Raw genomic sequence first — 18,394 nt, 5'->3', positions numbered from 1 at the left:
ACATTTAACAATCAGCGAATAGAAAGAGGATCTATCCAAGCGACGCCGAAACTAAGTAAAAGAATATGAGCTTTACCCTATAAACTGCATTGTTTGTATTAATGTCAGGCTCCCCGGGTTTGCGCAGCCAGGCGCCCTTACTCGGGAGTAAGCCTGCGGGGATTACTTCTGCTGCGCCAACAACCAGCGCGAGCAGGGCGCAATTGCGCTTTCGGAGCGCCACCTTCCTGCTCCGAGGGGCTTCTCCGTTTCTGAAAATGCAGGCGGCGATGGGGAAAAAGGCGTGCCGCCCTCAAAGGTAACGGGCAGCGGCTTCGTTTCCTCCCCTGGACCTGTGCGAGCCGTTCTGCACATGCTCAGTGGCAATGAAAGCCGGCAGCAAACTTGGGGGCTCGAAGCTGCGGCTCCTTCCCCTCCCCACCCTATTAGGTTCCTGGATAGCGGCTGAGTCAGGGGCTGAGTCACAGGAAGGAGCGCCTCCCCTGGCAGGACGGGATGGTTTCGTACCTCCTACTCGGGTTTCCCGTCGCCACTCGGTGCCTCTCTTTGCTCGCAGCCGGAGCCCTTCCTGCGATCCGTGCGTAACAGCCGCGCCCATTCCTCCCGGTACAGTCCTCTTCTCTTTGGGGTGCCAATTGCACCTGTTGCGTGTCCTTTAAAAGAAAGGGGGGTTCCTGATGTTGTGTGTGTGTGTTTAAAAGCTGCCTCGTCTTGGACTGCTTTTGGTAAGCCGAGGAAGAAAATCAATATCTGATTCTAACTTCCAGAAAGGTAGGCGTATTACGAGTGGCTTGCGCGCAACGAATGTTCTAGGAGCGCCTTAAAGGCTGCCAGCATCATTTTGCACAAAAAACGTCCAGGGTCTTAAGAGAGTCCATTGCATCATATACACCTGCAAAAAAGTTTGTGCCATAAATGATGAAGCGGTTTCTTTTTTTCTGAAGTTCATGCTGCGGTAAAAAAACAACATGTCAGTGGTAACTACCAACTTAAGTCGTTGCTTACTGGTTTGCAGAGAGTAAGTCAGGTGGATTGCTTGGCATCAGCGTCTGGGACTTCCTTTGTTGAGGAAGTAAGTAATCTGGGAGGGTCTCAGGGTGTTGTCACCTGTGGGACCTGCACTTCGGTGCACACTTCTGTCCTTTGAACAGCTGCACGACACAGGCAGAAATTTAATAGCTGCGGCTTTCCATACTGTGTTTCTCTACTGGGAAAGGCTTCACCTGCAGGATTTCTGCCTGCTGCACTCGGCTGTTAGCGCACAGGGGCTTTGCGGGGGGGGGGGGGAGATAAAACTGACACTGGTGCCTGTTCTTTATTGGTGTTTGTTGGGTTTGCACTGAAAAATCTAATCATCTGCATAGCATGGAAGGAGTGGGTTTTTATGCTCCAGCTTGGTTGATATGCAGGTTGATATGTCCTTAGGACACACGTGTGGGATCTGAAAACAAATGCTTAGGTTTGGGTTTTTTTCTTGTAAAAATGACCTCCGAGCGGACAAACTGGACGACTGTCTTCTCTGTGCTTGTTTCGTAGGTTATAAGACATGGACCGCCTCACTGCAGCAAACAGTGCCTTTGCCCTCAATCTGTTCAAGAAGCTAAGTCAAAATGATAATACAGCGAACGTGTTTTTTTCTCCTTTGAGCATTTCTTCTGCTTTGACGATGCTCTCTCTGGCGGCGGCAGGGAACACTGCAGCCCAAATGGCAAAGGTATATCGATATAAATACTATGAAGGGGAGGGGGGAGCTTGACTTTTGCCTCCATGCATGGTGCTTCCTTTTCTTTGTAGCAGGTCAGGCTGAAATATGCATTTATTAGCGGGCCCCTAAGGCTACTAGTGAACTCCCGTTGCGCGGTCCCTACTCCTGCCCACCTAGCTGTTCCAAAGCACGTCAAAATGCAAGTAAATAAATAGGTACCACTCCGGCGGGAAGGTAAACAGCGTTTCCGTGCGCTCTGCTGGTTTCACCAGAAGTGGCTTAGTCATGCTGGCCACATGACCTGGACGTGGATTTTCAACTGATAACACGTTTTTTTAAGATTACGTGGATAAATGTCTGTATTTAAATTACTTAACATTATCTGTTAACCATTTATCATCTTACAGGTGCTGTCTGTGACCAACGACGTCGAGTTTCACCAGGGATACGAGAAACTTATTTCTGAAATCAACAAGCCAGACAACAAGTACTTGCTTAGGCTAGCCAACAGGCTCTTTGGAGAAACATCCTATGAGTTTATTTCAGTAAGTTACATGGTTTACAAATATGCTAGAGAAGAGGAAGTGGTCTCTGTTCAGATAGTGAACCGTGTTCTGTCACAGATCAGAAACGCAGCTAAGCACTCACTATCCCTTCTGTACTTTCCAGTAAAACCTTCCATCAAACTGAAAGGGACATTTGAATTCGCAGCAGTGATCAGCTTGAGTCCAGGTGGCAGGTTGTACCAGCCAATCTACTTGGTGGATAGATTCATTTCTTTCTCTTTTCCCCTGTCCTTACTTGGCACCATTCGCACTGGATGCTTTTTGTAAGCTGCTCTTGTAAAGCTCCAAAACAGCAGGGTAGCTAATGCTGGATCATAACATTCTTTGTTTTGGAAAAGAGACTGCTTATGGGATGTTGGATCCCAAAGCACCCTCTTGTTTCTAGCATGTTGGCTCATGAATTTGGTCTAGCCTGCCCAGCCTTTTACAGAGGTCTGCCAACCCCCAAAACCATTGTTGACAGAAGCTTCAGAGGCAGTGAGCAGCAGATCAGAGTGCTCTCCATTTTGGTGACTTGCTTCCCCAGCAAGAAGCAGAATGAAGTACTCAGGAAATGGGAGGGAATGCGACTACATTTTCTCAGCTCTTGACTATCTGCAGCCTGTGCTTCTCTCATTCACATTTTTTTTTATATTGTGTAAATGATGGCATTGCACTGGAAGGCAGTTTCCCTTAGCATTTGCACAGGAGGTCACAGACCAGCACTACTGCATTTCCCACTGTGTGTCACTTTTATGACATGCTTGTGAACTTCCAGGGACAGAACGGTAGACTAAGTGGAGCTTTTGCTAGATCAAGCCAAGAGGATAATTACATTTAAAAAACAACTGTAATACAACAGGTAGGTGCGGTGGCGCAGCGGCAGCAGGGGGCCCCATTAGCTAAAGTGATGCTTCAGGTTAAGAACAGTTTCAGGTTAAGAACGGACCTCCGGAATGAATTAAGTACATAACCCGAGGTACCACTGTACATTTTTAAAAGAACAACTGTAATATAGCAGGTAGTCGGCACTTTCCAAAGAGTTACCAAATTTGGGGACGAATAAGTATTGCTTAAATAACAGTTTTACTCCATAGAGAAACAGAAAGAGAAAATACCACATTGGAATTCATTATCCGCCTGCATTGAGCAGGATTGATACGGGGCAAATATTGGTAAGCATTTAGCATCCTGCATACAGACCTTTCATGTAGGACTCTCATATACAGTGGTACCTCGGGTTAAGTACTTAATTCGTTCTGGAGGTCCATTCTTAACCTGAAACTGTTCTTAACATGAGGTACTACTTTAGCTAGTGGGGACTCTTACTGCTGCCGTGCTGCCGGAGCACGATTTCTGTTCTCAACCTGAAGCAAAGTTCTTAACCTGAAGCACTATTTCTGGGTCAACAGAGTGTGTAACCTGAAGCGTATGTAACCTGAAGCGTATGTAACCCGAGGTACCACTGTATAAGAATAAGACAATGATTGCTATGTGTATTCTTGAGCAAAAGAAGTTTGTTTGGGTCGGGTTCAGTCCATCTGTTTTGGCTGATAGGAATCTATTGCACATGCCATGACCTTTTTCTTATCAACTGAAGTTAAATTAAGCATCTGCATACGTGTTTCACATCTTTCGATATATGAAAATGGAAGAAACATCCTTCTCTCCCTCTCTTTTCTGTGGGACAAAACCTGAATGAAATCAAAGTTTGTTTGTATATGATATATACAGATCCATATATAGCTTTTAATTCTGAAACATATTTGTTTAAGTCATTCATAGACTCCAGCCAGAAATTCTATCGAGCAGGTCTAGAGAAACTAGACTTCATTAAAGCATCAGAGGATTCCAGGAAATACATTAATAATTGGGTGGAAGAACAGACAGCAAGTGAGTAGCAAATTCTTGGGCTTCCATATTGTCTGAGGTTTAGTTCTTAAAATATGAGTTTGTGTCTAAAAAATATGTACTTATTAAAACAGCTCTTTAATCCCTCTTCAAGGTAAAATCCAAAATCTGCTCACCCCAGGACTAATTGACTCCAGTACAAGGCTGGTCTTGGTGAATGCTATCTATTTCAAGGGAACCTGGGCAAATCAGTTCTGCAAAGATGACACTGAGGAAAGGCCGTTCAAAGTTAGCAAGGTATGAGGTGGGAAATAATGTGAAGAACATCACTGAGCACAGTCTTTATCATTTTGATTATATACACACATTCTGATATTTGGAGTGTTCCCTCCTTCTGTTTTTTTCTTTCATCAGTTGACCAGTTGGGATTTCCCTTCCCACCATGTCCTAAGGACATTCTTTTGCAGAGATAACAGAGGATGAACAGTAAACAAGGTGCAGAGCAGCTCAAGCAGTGCAATAGAAAAGATTACATGCTTAAAACGAAATTCTTCTCCATTTGCAGAATGAAAGCAAACCGATGCAGATGATGTTCAAGGAAGCTAAATTCAACATGACATACATATCGGAACTTCGCACCAAAATTCTTGAGATTCCTTATGTTGATAACGAGCTCAGCATGATCATCCTGCTTCCTGATGAGATTGCAGATAATTCTACAGGCCTGGAAAAGGTGAGGCATTGTTGATAAAATAAAACCATCTAAATTCTTGCCCGTAAAAATTGCCCTTGTATGACGAGAGCATTCTACCTTCCAACTTCTACGTGATTCTTCCAAGTGCCCAGTGTAACTTATTATATTGTTGGCATCTGTCTCGAGAGACAATGGAGTGTGCCTCCAGGGGTGAAGTCAAACCACCATGCCAGCAGCGCCGAAATGACCTCCCTGGGGTCAGTGCTGAATTTACGTATAAGCTAAACAAGCTATAGCTTAGGGTCCCACTATTTTGGGCCCCCCAAAAAATGTAAGGGAAAAAAACCCTAGATGTACTTTTCCAAAATATAAGATAAAAAACAAATAAAATAAAACCTACACATAGCAACAGTATTTTGTGTTGTATAGGCTCCTATAATGTAAGTAATGCGTCCCGCCTGCCAGCCTGCTCCCTAAAATATCACTGGTTTGCTCATTTCTATGTATGTGGTGCCTGCATTCTGCATGTGCAAATGGCTTTAGATACCTTTTAGGTCCATAAATTACTATACTGGAGAATTTCCTTCATTCTTTCAGCTGAAATATAGGTATACAATTTATAAACATTGTTCAACATGCTGACAGCTGGAGTCATTTGAGTCACTGTGGATCCAGTGAAAATGGTTTGATGTAAGAAATGTGAGGATTTTTATATGCAGCCAGGATTTCCTTTTTTCCTTGAATGCCTTGTATTTGTCTTATTTTAGCTGGAGAAAGAAATGACCTATGAGAAACTCAAGGATTGGATTAACCCTGAGAAAATGAATCTAACTGAAGTTCAGCTGTTTCTACCCAAATTTAAACTGGAGGAAAAATACGACCTGAAGCCTGTTCTGAGCAGCATGGGAATGGCTGAGGCGTTTGACCCAAGCAAGGCAGATTTCTCTAGGATGTCTCCCAACAATGACTTGGTTTTGTCAGAGGTTGTTCACAAATCCTTTGTAGAGATAAACGAAGAGGGAACTGAGGCCGCTGCTGCTACTGCTCCTGTTATGAATTTCCTGTGTTATAGGTATGTGCCGAGTTTCACAGTTGACCATCCCTTTCTCTTCTTCATTCGGCACAACAAAACACAAAGCCTTCTTTTCTATGGTAGGTTTTGCTCTCCCTGAAGCAAGCTAACTTCTCAGGAATGTCAAAAGAAAAGTGACTTGGCTTTGTCAGAGGTGTATCACAAATCCTTTGTGGAGATCAATGAAGAGGGCATTGAGGCAGCAGCTGCCTCAGCAGCCACCGTTGTAATAAGGTCATCTCAGCATCCCATAAAATTAGAAGCAAACCACCCTTTCATCTTCAAGGCAACAAAAAGCACCCTCTTCTTTGGCAGATTCTCTTTGCCATAGAATGGGGTGGCTGATGCAATGAACCCACTGGTACCTCCCATGGTAAACACACCCTCAAAAATAAAAAATGCGTAAGACAACTTCCTGCCCTTCCTTCTAATTTAATGTTGACACTGGCTTTGCCTTTCTTTCTCTCCTCTGCCAACAGCCATTTTGTGTCATGCCACACGCCCCATGGCAGCCATTTTGTGACTGGCGCCCATAGCAGTTTCTCAAAATTCCACATTTCCTCATTGGTCCAAAAAGTTTGGCAATCTGAATATAAATGCTTAGGAGCAGGCTGAAATACCACAGGCATCACATTGAGGCCTAATGCTGTTTTAGACATAACCTATATAAGCTTTTCTGCCTTCCTTCTGTTACCCAAATCTGTCTCTGTACATGACAAGTGTGCAGCATCACATTCTTAATTCTTGTCTAAATGCTGGTCATCATTGTCTGTAAAACATGCATTTTAAAGCAAGAAATGTGGTTTTGAAACTTATGTTTCCACTATGAAAACAGTGCAGCCCACTTGCATTAAAATAATTGACAACACTCCTGTTTGTTTGTTTGTTTGTTTGTTTGTTTGTTTTATATATTCATCATCTCACCAGCTGGTTAGTACGAAGAAAGAGCAATTAGACGGAACCCGTTCCAAACTGGAGGATATATTCCGGACCAGTTGGGATAGTATGGGAAATGCATGCAAAATCCAGAGGCTTCTGGGAGAATGTCCTTTGACAAGTTGTAATTGAGTCAAGTCTCTGCTCTGCAGAAATGGTTAATGTTCCTATACGTATTTTCTTCAAGTGTCGTGATCTGAGTTCTCCTTCTGCATCACTGATAGCCACATTCTGGTACCTCTGTTTCCTCACGGCTTGCTTGCATTTCAGGCATTAGAAGTTTGCCCTCTGCATTTATGCACCAGCTGTCCGTTATGCTTAACCTTACTCAGTTGCAACACAGCATCACCAGGGTCAGAATCCTAACTGGTTCCCGTCCTCGTTTCCCAATAGCAATGGTCTTAGAAACTATAGCAGGATCTCCTTCTCAGGCCTCAACATGGTTCTAACAGGGCATCATAATCTCACCCAGGTAGTCTGACCTTTGTTTTAAGCATCGGAATTGTGTGTATTGGGCAACAAATTGAAGGCATGAATACGTTTATTACCCAGGTTCCCCACATGGTTATAATAATAATAATAATAATTTATTATTTATACCCCGCCCATCTGGCTGGGTTTCCCCAGCCACTCTGGGCGGCTTCCAAAAGAATATTAAAATACTATGATACATCAAACATTAAAAGCTTCCCTAAACAGGGCTGCCTTCAGATGTCTTCTAAAAGTCTGGTAGTTGTTGTTCTCTGGTTGCTTTCAGTAGATCAAATGGTGTCCCGCCGTGCTTTCATTTGAAGAGATGGGACTCCTTCAACACTCCTCATAAACACACTCTTATGGGCAGGACACCCAAATCCCAACACTTCTCCGGAATAGTCCACAGATTAATCACCACATACCCAGAGATTCCTCTGAACTGTACAAGCTTACCCAATCTTTCCGGAGAATATTGCAGTCATCAAAAAATCAGACTGGATGTTCACATCCTTCACCCAGCATGTCCGGGAAAAAGATATTTCAACACTCAATATGGCCAGAAGGATTCAAACCTGCATATCTAGAATACACACCTCAAAGGAGCTGATCTCAGCCGAAGGTCATAGTGGTTCCTTGGTTTACAGAAGTATGTGCGTCGTCTCTTTTTTCAGGTTGTATTTTCTAGGGATCAATTCCATTTGTTGCGAGACATTCATGTTCGTAGAATAACCCTAGGCTCCCCGCACACACAACCTCTCTCACTACCAAGGAAATGCAATAAATCAGTGTTATGTATTGAGTTTAACACATTTTATGTTACAAGGCGCATTCTAACCAATCGCAGAAGCGTTGGTAGATGAACACTTAGCTGTCAACCTTCCCTTTTTTTGCGGGAAATTCCCTTATTCCAACGCCGTTTCCCGCTGCTATCCCGGATTGTTAGATATCCCATAGACTGTCCCCTGGACTGGTGAGGCTGCTGATCCCTTATTTTCTAATCTGAAAGTTGACAGCTATGGACCTGCGTTCTAATGGCAAGTAAGTGCATGCTCTTTCAACTGTCAAACTGTCAACGGTCAGTTCATCCTCGGCATTATTATCGTGTTGTTCAGTCAGTTTGGTTCTTGTGTTCCTATGAGTGAGCTGTTGTCACTGACAAATGCTGAATAAACTTACACTGCCTTGGGCTTCTGACTTCTTCCGAACATTTAACAATCAGCGAATAGAAAGAGGATCTATCCAAGCGACGCCGACGCTAAGTAAAAGAATATGAGCTTTACCCTATAAACTGCATTGTCTGTATTAATGTCAGGCTCCCCGGGTTTGCGCAGCCAGGCGCCCTTACTCGGGAGTAAGCCTGCGGGGATTACTTCTGCAGCGCCAACAACCAGCGCGAGCAGGGCGCAATTGCGCTTTCGCAGCGCCACCTTCCTGCTCCGAGAGGCTTCTCCGTTTCTGAAAAAGCAGGCGGCGACGGGGAAAAAGAAGACGGGCAGCGGCTTCGTTTCCTCCTCCTGGGCATGTGCGAGCCGTTCTGCACATGCTCAGTGGCAATGGAAGCCGGCCGCCAACTTGCGGGGATCGAGGCTGCGGCTCCTTTTTTTATTCCCTATTAGGTTCCTAGAGAGCGGCTGAGTCAGGGGCCGAGTCACAGGCAGGAGCGCCTCCCCTGGCAGGACGGGATGGTTTCGTACCTCCTACTCGGGTTTCCCGTCGCCACTCGGTGCCTCTCTTTGCTCGCAGCCGGAGCCCTTCCTGCGATCCGTGCGTAACAGCCGCGCGCATTTCTCCCGGTACAGTCCTCTTCTCTTTGGGGTGCCATTTGTCTCTGTTGCGTGTCTTTTAAAGGAAATGCGGTGGGTCCTGATGTTGTCTGGGACTTCCTTTGTTGAGGAAGTAAGTAATCTGGGAGGGTCTCAGGGTGTTGTCACCTGTGGGACCTGCACTTCTGTGCACACTTCTGTCCTTTGAACAGCTGCACGACACAGGCAGAAACTTAATAGCTGCGGCTTTCCATACTGTGTTTCTCTACCAAAGTTGTTGACCTTTTTTTTAGGATTGAGGTTGCTGAGCATTTTTTTTTTTTTTTTAGGATTTTACCCCAGGACAGAAGGGGCCGAATTAAACCCCCGAACCAGACTCTGGACATGCCTGCCCTAATATTGGTAGAAGGAGTTTTGAAAGATTTGTACATCTTAGTGCCAGTAGTCACAATATAGTTATAAAAGCATCAAACAGGACTTCATGCAAGCTTGATCCCGTTCAGGACACGGTTTATCAAACATAGACTTAATTGCGAAAGTCAGGCTATTATTGCTGTTGGCTTGCTAACTTAATTCTGCGACCTGAGGCTTTAGTAGTCCTGTATTTGAGGCTAGAATTATGCAGTGGGGAGGGACAACAGGCTCTCAAATGATGCTTTACAGTGGTATCTCGGGTTACATACACTTCAGGTTACATACGCTACAGGTTACAGACTCCGCTAACCCAGAAATAGTACCTTGGGTTAAGAACTTTGCTTCAGGATGAGAACAGAAATAGTGCAGCGGCGGCAGCACGGCAGCAGCAGGAGGCTCCATTAGCTAAAGTGGTGCTTCAGGTTAAGAACAGTTTCAGGTTAAGAACGGATCTCCGGGATGAATTAAGTACTTAACCCGAAGTACCACTGTATGTCCCAAAGGGGGTAATGTGGCATATAAGATGCAATAGACTTTTAATTTAAAGCTGATCTTCTTAGAAATCAAGTGAGGGCAAATGTTACTCTCCTCCTGGGCATTTTTGCAAATTACTGTCTGCTGGCCATTGCTTTCATCTAAAGAAATGTAGCATGTGATTGACGGATCCTCTGTGGGCTGCAGCCTCCCCCACACCAGAAAACGGTCGGTGGGTGGCATTTTGGAGAGCATGAAAATGTTCCAGCATGGGAATTACAGGTTGATATGCATTTGGATACGTGTGGGATCTGAAAACAAATGCTTAGGTTTGGGTTTTTTCTTGTAAAAGTGACCTCCGAGCAGATAAACTGGATGACTGTCTTCTCTGTGCTTGTTTCGTAGGTTATAAGACATGGACCGCCTCACTGCAGCAAACAGTGCCTTTGCCCTCAATCTGTTCAAGAAGCTAAGTCAAAATGATAATACAGCGAACGTGTTTTTTTCTCCGTTGAGCATTTCTTCTGCTTTGACGATGGTCTCTCTGGGTGCGGCAGGGAACACTGCAGCCCAAATGGCAAAGGTATATCCAGATAAATACTATTAAGGGGAGGGGGGAGCTTGACTTTTGCCTCCATGCATGGTGCTTCCTTTTCTTTGTAGCAGGTCAGGCTGAAATATGCATTTAGAGTATTTCACTCTCTTGTTTGCTGAAAGGCATGGATTTTTCAACTAATACAGTTTTTAAGGAGTACGTAGATAAATGTATTTAAATTACTGTACTTAACATTATCTGTTAACCATTTATTGTCTTACAGGTGCTGTCTGTGACCAACGACATCGAGTTTCACCAGGGATACGAGAAACTTATTTCTGAAATCAACAAGCCAGACACCAAGTACTTGCTTAGCCTAGCCAACAGGCTCTTTGGAGAAACATCCTATGAGTTTATTTCAGTAAGTTACATGGTTTACAAATATGCTAGAGAACAGGAAGTGGTCTCTGTTCAGATAGTGAACCGTGTTCTGTCGCAGATCAGAAACGCAGCTAAGCACTCACTATCCCTTCTGTACTTTCCAGTAAAACCTTCCATCAAACTGAAAGGGACATTTGAATTAGCAGCAGTGATCAGCTTGAGTCCAGGTGGCAGGTTGTTCCAGCCAATCTACTTGGTGGATAGATTCATTTCTTTCTCTTTTCCCCTGTCCTTACTTGGCACCAGGACATTAGCTGGGATAATAATAATAATATTATTATTTATTATTTATACCCTGCCCGTATGGCTGGGTTTCCCCAGGCACTCTATGCAGCTCCCAGCAGAACATTAAAACAGAAGAAAACTACAAACATTAAAAACTTCCCTAAACAGGTCTGCCTTCAGATGTTTCGAAAAGTCATATAGTTGATATTTCCTTGACATCTGATGAAAGGGTGTTCCAAAGGGCGGTGCCACTACCAAGAAGGCCCTCTGCCTGGTTCCCTGTAGCTTAGCTTCTCGCAAGGAGGGAACCACCGGAAGGCCCTCAGCGTCCGGGCTGAACGATGGGGGTGGAGACGCTCCTTCAACTATATAGAGCCGAGGCTTTTTAGGGCTTTAAAGGTCAGCTCCAACACTTTTGACTTGTGCATGGAAACATACTGGGAACCAATGTAGGTCCTTCAGGACGGGTGTTATACTGTCTCGTCGGCCACTCTGAAGATTCACCTCTTTACCCTATGGCCTATGTGTTTTCAGGACCCAGGCCATTGCTGTGACTTTTTAATATATGTAATACGTACAGAATTTTGAATTGTTGTAATCTGCCATGGGACCTGGAAGGCAAAGTCCCCCAGCGTTTGCACAAAGAGTTCACAGACCAGCACTGCTGCATTTCCCTATCTGTTTATGGGCCTTTGAATCCAGGCCATTATAGAGAAATGTGTGTTAATTTTATGACATGCTTGTGAGCTTCCAGGGACAGAATGTTAGACTAAGAGGAGCTTTTGCTAGATCAAGCCAAGAGGATAATTACAATAAAAAAAACTGTAATACAACAGGTAGTTGGCACTTTCCAAAGAGTAGCCAAATTTGGAGGCAAATAAGTATTGCTTACGTAACGTTTTTTCTTCCATAGAGGAATGGAAAGAAAAAACACCACATTGGAATTCATTATCCGCTTGCATTGAGCAGGATTGATACAGGGGCAAATCTTGGAAAGCATTTAGCATCCTGCATATGGACCTTTCATGTAGGACTCACATGTATAAGAACAAGACAAGGATTGCTATGTGTATTCTTGAGCAAAAGAAATTGTTTGGGTCAGGTTCAGTTTATCTGTTTTGGCTGATAGGAATCTATTGCACATGCCATGAGCTTTTTCTTATCAACTGAAGTTAAATCAAGCATCTGCATACGTGTTTCACATCTTTTAGTATCTGAAAATGGAAAAAACATCCTTCTCTCCCCCTCTTTTCTGTAGAACAAAACCTGATTGAAATCAAAGTTTGTGTGTATATGATATATACAGATATTTGCTTTCGTAGATTTTCACGGGTACAGGAATGCAGGTTTTGGTGTCTTCGGGTGTCTTCCCGTGTAAGAGTTGGGGTGTCTAGGCGACGTTTCGACGAGGTCTCACTCGTCATCTTCAGGCTGGTGCTTACGGCTTCTTGTTACTGGAACAGAGCAGGATCTCAGTGTTTGAGTTCCTATAAATACTGTTGAGGGGGTGTGGTGTAATATATACAGATATATACAGATCCATATATAGCTTTTAATTCTGAAACATATTTGTTTAAGTCATTCATAGACTCCAGCCAGAAATTCTATCGAGCAGGTCTAGAGAAACTAGACTTCATTAAAGCATCAGAGGATTCCAGGAAATACATTAATAATTGGGTGGAAGAACAGACAGCAAATGAGTAGCAAATTCTTGGGCTTCCATATTGTCTGAGTTTTACTTCTTAAAATATGAGTTTGTGTCTGAAAAATATGTTCTTATTAAAACAGCTCTTTAATCCCTCTTCAAGGTAAAATCCAAAATCTGCTCGCCCAAGGAATAATTGACTCCACTACAAGGCTGGTCTTGGTGAATGCTATCTATTTCAAGGGAAACTGGGCAAATCAGTTCCGCAAAGATCTCACTGAGGAAACGCCGTTCAAAATCAGCAAGGTATGAGGTGGGAAATAATGTGAAGCACATCACTGAGCAAACAGTCTTTATCGTTTTGATTAAATTACATACATTGTGATATTTGGAGTGTTCCCTCCTTCTGTTTTTTTCTTTCATCAGTTGACCAGGTAGGATTTCCCTTCCCACCATGTCCTAATGACATTCTTTTGCAGAGACAACAGAGGATGAACAGTAAACAAGGTGCAGAGCAGTTCAAGCAATGCAATAGAAAAGATTATATGCTTAAAACGAAATTCTTCTCCATTTGCAGAATGAAAGCAAACCAGTGCAGATGATGTTCAAGAAAGCTAAATTCAACATGACATACATATCGGAACTTCGCACCAAAATTCTTGAGATTCCTTATGTTGAGAACGAGCTCAGCATGATCATCCTGCTTCCTGATGAGATTGCAGATAATTCTACAGGCCTGGAAAAGGTGAGGCATTATTGCTGAGAATAAAACCATTAAATTCTTGCCCATAAAAATTGCCCTTGTTGGTACATGACAAGAGCATTCTAGCTTCCAGCTTCTACATGATTCTTCCAAGAGCCCAGTGTAACTTATTATATTGTTGGCATCTGTCTCGAGAGACAATGGAGTGTGCCTCCAGGGGTGAAGTCAAACCACCATGCCAGCAGCGCCGAAATGACCTCCTTGGGGTCAGTGCCGAATTTACATATAAGCTAAACAAGCTATAGCTTAGGGTCCCACTCTTTTGGGGCCCCCCAAAAGACGTAAAGGAAAAAAACTAGATGTACATTTCCAAAATATAAGATAAAAAACAAATAAAATAAAACCTACACATAGCAACAGTGTTTTGTGTTGTATAGGCTCCTATAATGTAAGTAATGGGTCCTGCCTGCCAGCCTGCTCCCTAAAATATCACTGGTTTGCTCATTTCTATATATATGGTGCCTGCATTCTGCATGTGCAAATGGCTTTAGATACCTTTTAGGTCCATTACTATACTGTATAATAGTTTGGAGAATTTTCTTAATTCTTTCAGCTAAAATATAGGTATACAATTTATAAACATTGTTCAACATGCTGACAGCTTCTAGGAGCCACAGGTGAGAGCTGAGTACAGGGTGGGGGGAACCAAATGTGGATAAATTACCCCAGAAGGAGCAATATATAAAGCTGTTTATATTTCTATAAGCATAGTTAAGTCTGCCAGTGTTCTGTCTTATTCAGAAAGATGGAAGGCATAAAAGCAAGTTGAGCAGAAAGGAATTCTACCCGGACAGACAGGGCAATTGTGAAACAAGTTTGTTTAAGTGATGTACATGGAGTCATTTGAGTCACTGTGAATCCAGTGAAAATGGTTTGATGTAAGAAATGTGAGGATTTTTATATGCAGCCAGGATTTCCTTTTTTCCTTGAATGCCTTGTGTTTGTCTTATTTTAGCTGGAGAGAGAAATGACCTATGAGAAACTGAAGGATTGGATTAACCCTGAGAAGATGGACCTAACTGAAGTTGAGCTGTCTCTACCCAAATTTAAACTGGAGGAAAAATACGACCTGAAGCCTGTTCTGAGCAGCATGGGAATGGCTGAGGCGTTTGACCCAAGCAAGGCAGATTTCTCCAAGATGTCTCCCAACAATGACTTGGTTTTGTCTGAGGTTGTTCACAAATCCTTTGTAGAGGTAAACGAAGAGGGAACTGAGGCCGCTGCTGCTACTGCTGCTGTAATGACTAAGCGGTGTGCTAGGATTGTGCCCTGTGTCACAGCCGACCATCCCTTTCTCTTCTTCATTCGGCACAACAAAACACAAAGCCTTCTTTTCTATGGTAGGTTTTGCTCTCCCTGAAGCAAGCTAACTTCTCAGGAATGTCAAAGAAAAGTGACTTGGCTTTGTCAGAGGTGTATCACAAGTCCTTTGTGGATATCAATGAAGAGGGCATCGAGGCAGCAGCTGCCTCAGCAGCCACCATTGTAATAAGGTCATCTCAACATCCCATAAAATTAGAAGCAAACCACCCTTTCATCTTCAAGCACCCTCTTCGTTGGCAGATTCTCTTTGTCATAGAATGGGGTTGCCAGTGCAGTGAACCCACTGGTACCTCCCATGGTAAACACACTCTCAAAAATAAAAAATGCATAAGAGAACTTCCTGCCAAGTTAATGTTGACACCAGCTTTGCCTCTTTCTCTCCTCTGCCAACAGCCATTTTGTGTCATGCCACACGCCCCATGGCAGCCATTTTGTGACTGGCGCCCATAGCAGTTTCTCAAAATTCCAAATGTCCTCATTGTTCCAAAAAGGTTGGCAATCTGAATATAAATGCTTAGGAGCAGGCTGAAATACCACAGGCATCACATTGAGGCCTAATGCTGTTTTAGACATTATCTCTATAAGCTTTTCTGCCTTCCTTCTGTTGCCCAAATCTGTCTCTGTACAAAACTGTGCAGCATCACATTCTTAATTCTTCTCTAAATGCCAGTCATCATTGTCTGTAAAACATGCATTTTAAAGCAATAAATGTAGTTTTGAAAATTATGTTTCCACTGTGCAAAACAGCAGTTTTTTAAAGCTCTTATCTTCTCTCCCTGTGCCACATGACATGGAGTACAGCCCACTTGCATTAAAATAATTGACAGCACTCTATTTATTTATTTATTTATTTATTTATTTTATATATTCATCATCTCACCAGCTGGTTAGTACAAAGAAAGAGCAATTAGACGGAACCTGTTCCAAACTGGAGGATATATTCCGGACCAGTTGGGATAGTATGGGAAATGCATGCAAAATCCAGAGGCTTCTGGGAGAACGTCCTTTGACAAGTTCTAATTGAGTCAAGTCTCTGTTCTGCAGAAATGGTTAATGTTCCTATACGTATTTTCTTCAAGTGTCGTGATCTGAGTTCTCCTTCTGCATCACTGATAGGCACATTCTGGTACTTTTGATTCCTCACGGCTTGCTTGCATTTCAGGCATTAGAAGTTTGCCCTCTGCATTTATGCACCAACTGTCCATTATGCTTAACCTTACTCAGTTGCAACACAGCATCACCAGGGTCAGAATCCTAACTGGTTCCCGTCCTCGTTTCCCAATAGCAATGGTCTTAGAAACTATAGCAGGATCTCCTTCTCAGGCCTCAACATGGTTCTAACAGGGCATCATAATCTCACCCAGGTAGTCTGACCTTTGTTTTAAGCATCGGAATTGTGTGTATTGGGCAACAAATTGAAGGCATGAATATCGTTTATTACCCAGGTTCCCCACATGGTTAACAACAATCTGGTCACTTTCAGTAGATCAAATGGTGTCCCGCCGTGCTTTTCATTTCAACACTCCTCATAAACACACTCTTATGGGCAGGACACCCAAATCCCAACACTTCTCCGGAATAGTCCACAGATTAATCACCACATACCCAGAGATTCCTCTGAACTGTACAAGCTTACCCAATCTTTCCGGAGAATATTGCAGTCATCAAAAAATCAGACTGGATGTTCCCATCCTTCCCCCAGCATGTCCGGAAAACAACAACAACAACACTCAGTATGGCCAGAAATATTCAAGCCTGCATATCTATATCATACACCTCAAAGTGATCTCACCCTAAAATCATAGTGGTTCCTTGGTTTACAGAAGTACGTGTGTCGTCTCTTTTTTCAGGTTGTATTTGTTGCTGGACATTTGTGCTGTTGGGATAACCTTAGGCTCCCCGCACACACAACCTGTCTCACTACCAAGGAAATGCAATAAATCAATGTTATGTATTGGGTTTAACACATTTTATGTTACAAGGTACGTTCTAACCAATCGTATAGTGTTGGTAGACGAACGCATAGCTGTCAACCTTCCCTTTTTTTTGCGGGAAATTCCCTTATTCCAGCACCATCTCCCGCTGCTATCCCGGATTGTTAGATATGCCGTAGACTGTCCCCGGGACAGGTGAAGCTGCTGATCTCTTATTTTCGAGGCTGCTGATCCCTTATTTTCTAATCTGAAAGTTGACAGCTATGGACCTGCGTTCTAATGGCAAGTAAGCGCATGCTCTTTCAACTGTCAAACTGTCAATGGTCAGTTAATCCTCGGCATTATTATCGTGTTGTTCAGTCAGTTTGGTTCTTGTGTTCCTATGAGTGAGCTGTTGTCACTGACAAATGCTGAATAAACTTACACAGCCTTGGGCTTCTGACTTTTTCCGAACATTTAAGGATCAGCGAATAGAAAGAGGATCTATCCAAGCGACGCCGACACTAAGTAAAAGAATATGAGCTTTACTCTATAAACTGCATTGTCTGTATTAATGTCAGGCTCCCCGGGATCGCGCAGCCAGGCGCCCTTACTCGGGAGTAAGCCTGCGGGGATTACTTCTGCTGCGCCAACAACCAGCGCGAGCAGGGCGTAATTGCGCCTTTGCAGCGCCACCTTCCTGCTCCGAGAGGCTTCTCCGTTTCTGGAAAAAGCAGGCGGCGATGGGGAAAAAGGCGTGCCGCCCGGCAAAGGCAACGGGCAGCGGCTTCGTGTCCTCCTCCTGGGCATGTGCGAGCCGTTCTGCACATGCTCAGTGGCAATGGAAGCCGGCAGCAAACTTGGGGGCTCGAAGCTGCGGCTCCTTCCCCCCCGCCTCGCCACCCTATTAGGTTCCTGGAGAGCGGCTGAGTCAGGGGCTGAGTCACAGGAAGGAGCGCCTCCCCTGGCAGGACGGGATGGTTTCGTACCTCCTACTCGGGTTTCCCGTCGCCACTCGGTGCCTCTCTTTGCTCGCAGCCGGAGCCCTTCCTGCGATCCGTGCGTAACAGCCGCGCGCATTTCTCCCGGTACAGTCCTCTTCTCTTTGGGGTGTCATTTGTCTCTGTTGCGTGTCCTTTAAAAGAAAGGGGGGTTCCTGATGTTGTGTGTGTGTGGTTAAAAGCTGCCTCGTCTGGGACTGCTGTTATTTTGGTAAGCTGAGGAAGAAAATCAATATCTGATCCTAACTTCAGAACGGTAGGCGTGCTGTGAGTGGCTTGCGCGCAACGAAAGTTCATGGAGCGCCTTAAAGGCTGCCAGCTTTATTGCGCGCAAAAAACTTCCAGGAACGTAATAGTCCAATACATCAAATATGCTTGCAAAAAACGTTGTACCATAACAAATAAAAGCAGGTTCTTGCCTTCAGAAGTTGATGCTGCGGGGTGTGTGTGTGTGTGTGTGTGTATATATATACACATACACTATATATATGTCAGTGGTAACTTCTAACTGAAGTCGTTGCTTACTGGATTGCAAAGGGCAAGCCAGGTGGATTGCTTGGCAGCAGCGTCTGGGACTTCCTTTCTTGAGGTGGAGCGCTGAAAGTAATTTGGGTGCGTCC

At 43.9% G+C, this 18,394-nt stretch overlaps 3 protein-coding genes across 3 annotated transcripts in view; all 3 read left to right on the top strand.

Moving 5' to 3' along the window:
- Positions 1–499: 499 nt before the first annotated feature.
- Positions 500–6,664, top strand: LOC310714264 (serpin B6-like). The gene is made up of 7 exons (XM_083519585.1): positions 500–606; positions 1,537–1,714; positions 2,113–2,250; positions 4,026–4,143; positions 4,256–4,398; positions 4,667–4,834; positions 5,563–6,664. Exons 2-7 carry the CDS (start codon positions 1,547–1,549, stop codon positions 5,965–5,967), a joined length of 1,140 nt encoding a protein of 379 aa, XP_083375711.1. The 5' UTR covers positions 500–606; positions 1,537–1,546; the 3' UTR covers positions 5,968–6,664.
- Positions 6,665–8,831: 2,167 nt separating this feature from the next.
- Positions 8,832–18,394, top strand: part of LOC310713848 (uncharacterized protein) — a 32,111-nt gene continuing 22,548 nt past the window's right edge. Inside the window, exons 1-2 of the mRNA XM_083518413.1 lie at positions 8,832–9,070; positions 10,334–10,511. Coding sequence (XP_083374539.1) covers positions 10,344–10,511 — 168 coding nt within the window. The 5' untranslated portion in view covers positions 8,832–9,070; positions 10,334–10,343. The remainder of the gene's footprint in view (positions 9,071–10,333; positions 10,512–18,394) is intronic.
- On the top strand, positions 12,826–15,583 carry LOC310713818 (serpin B6-like; the record flags this gene model as incomplete). The annotated part of the gene is made up of 4 exons (XM_083518385.1): positions 12,826–12,829; positions 12,938–13,080; positions 13,352–13,519; positions 14,493–15,583. The coding sequence occupies 4 exons, from the start codon at positions 12,826–12,828 to the stop codon at positions 14,895–14,897; spliced, it is 720 nt and encodes a 239-aa protein (XP_083374511.1). The 3' UTR covers positions 14,898–15,583.

The sequence above is a fragment of the Podarcis liolepis genome (genome assembly GCF_965112155.1).
Source record: "Podarcis liolepis genome assembly, chromosome: 8".
In the NCBI taxonomy this organism is placed as follows: domain Eukaryota; kingdom Metazoa; phylum Chordata; class Lepidosauria; order Squamata; family Lacertidae; genus Podarcis; species Podarcis liolepis.
This window is presented reverse-complemented; position numbering and strand designations above follow the sequence as displayed.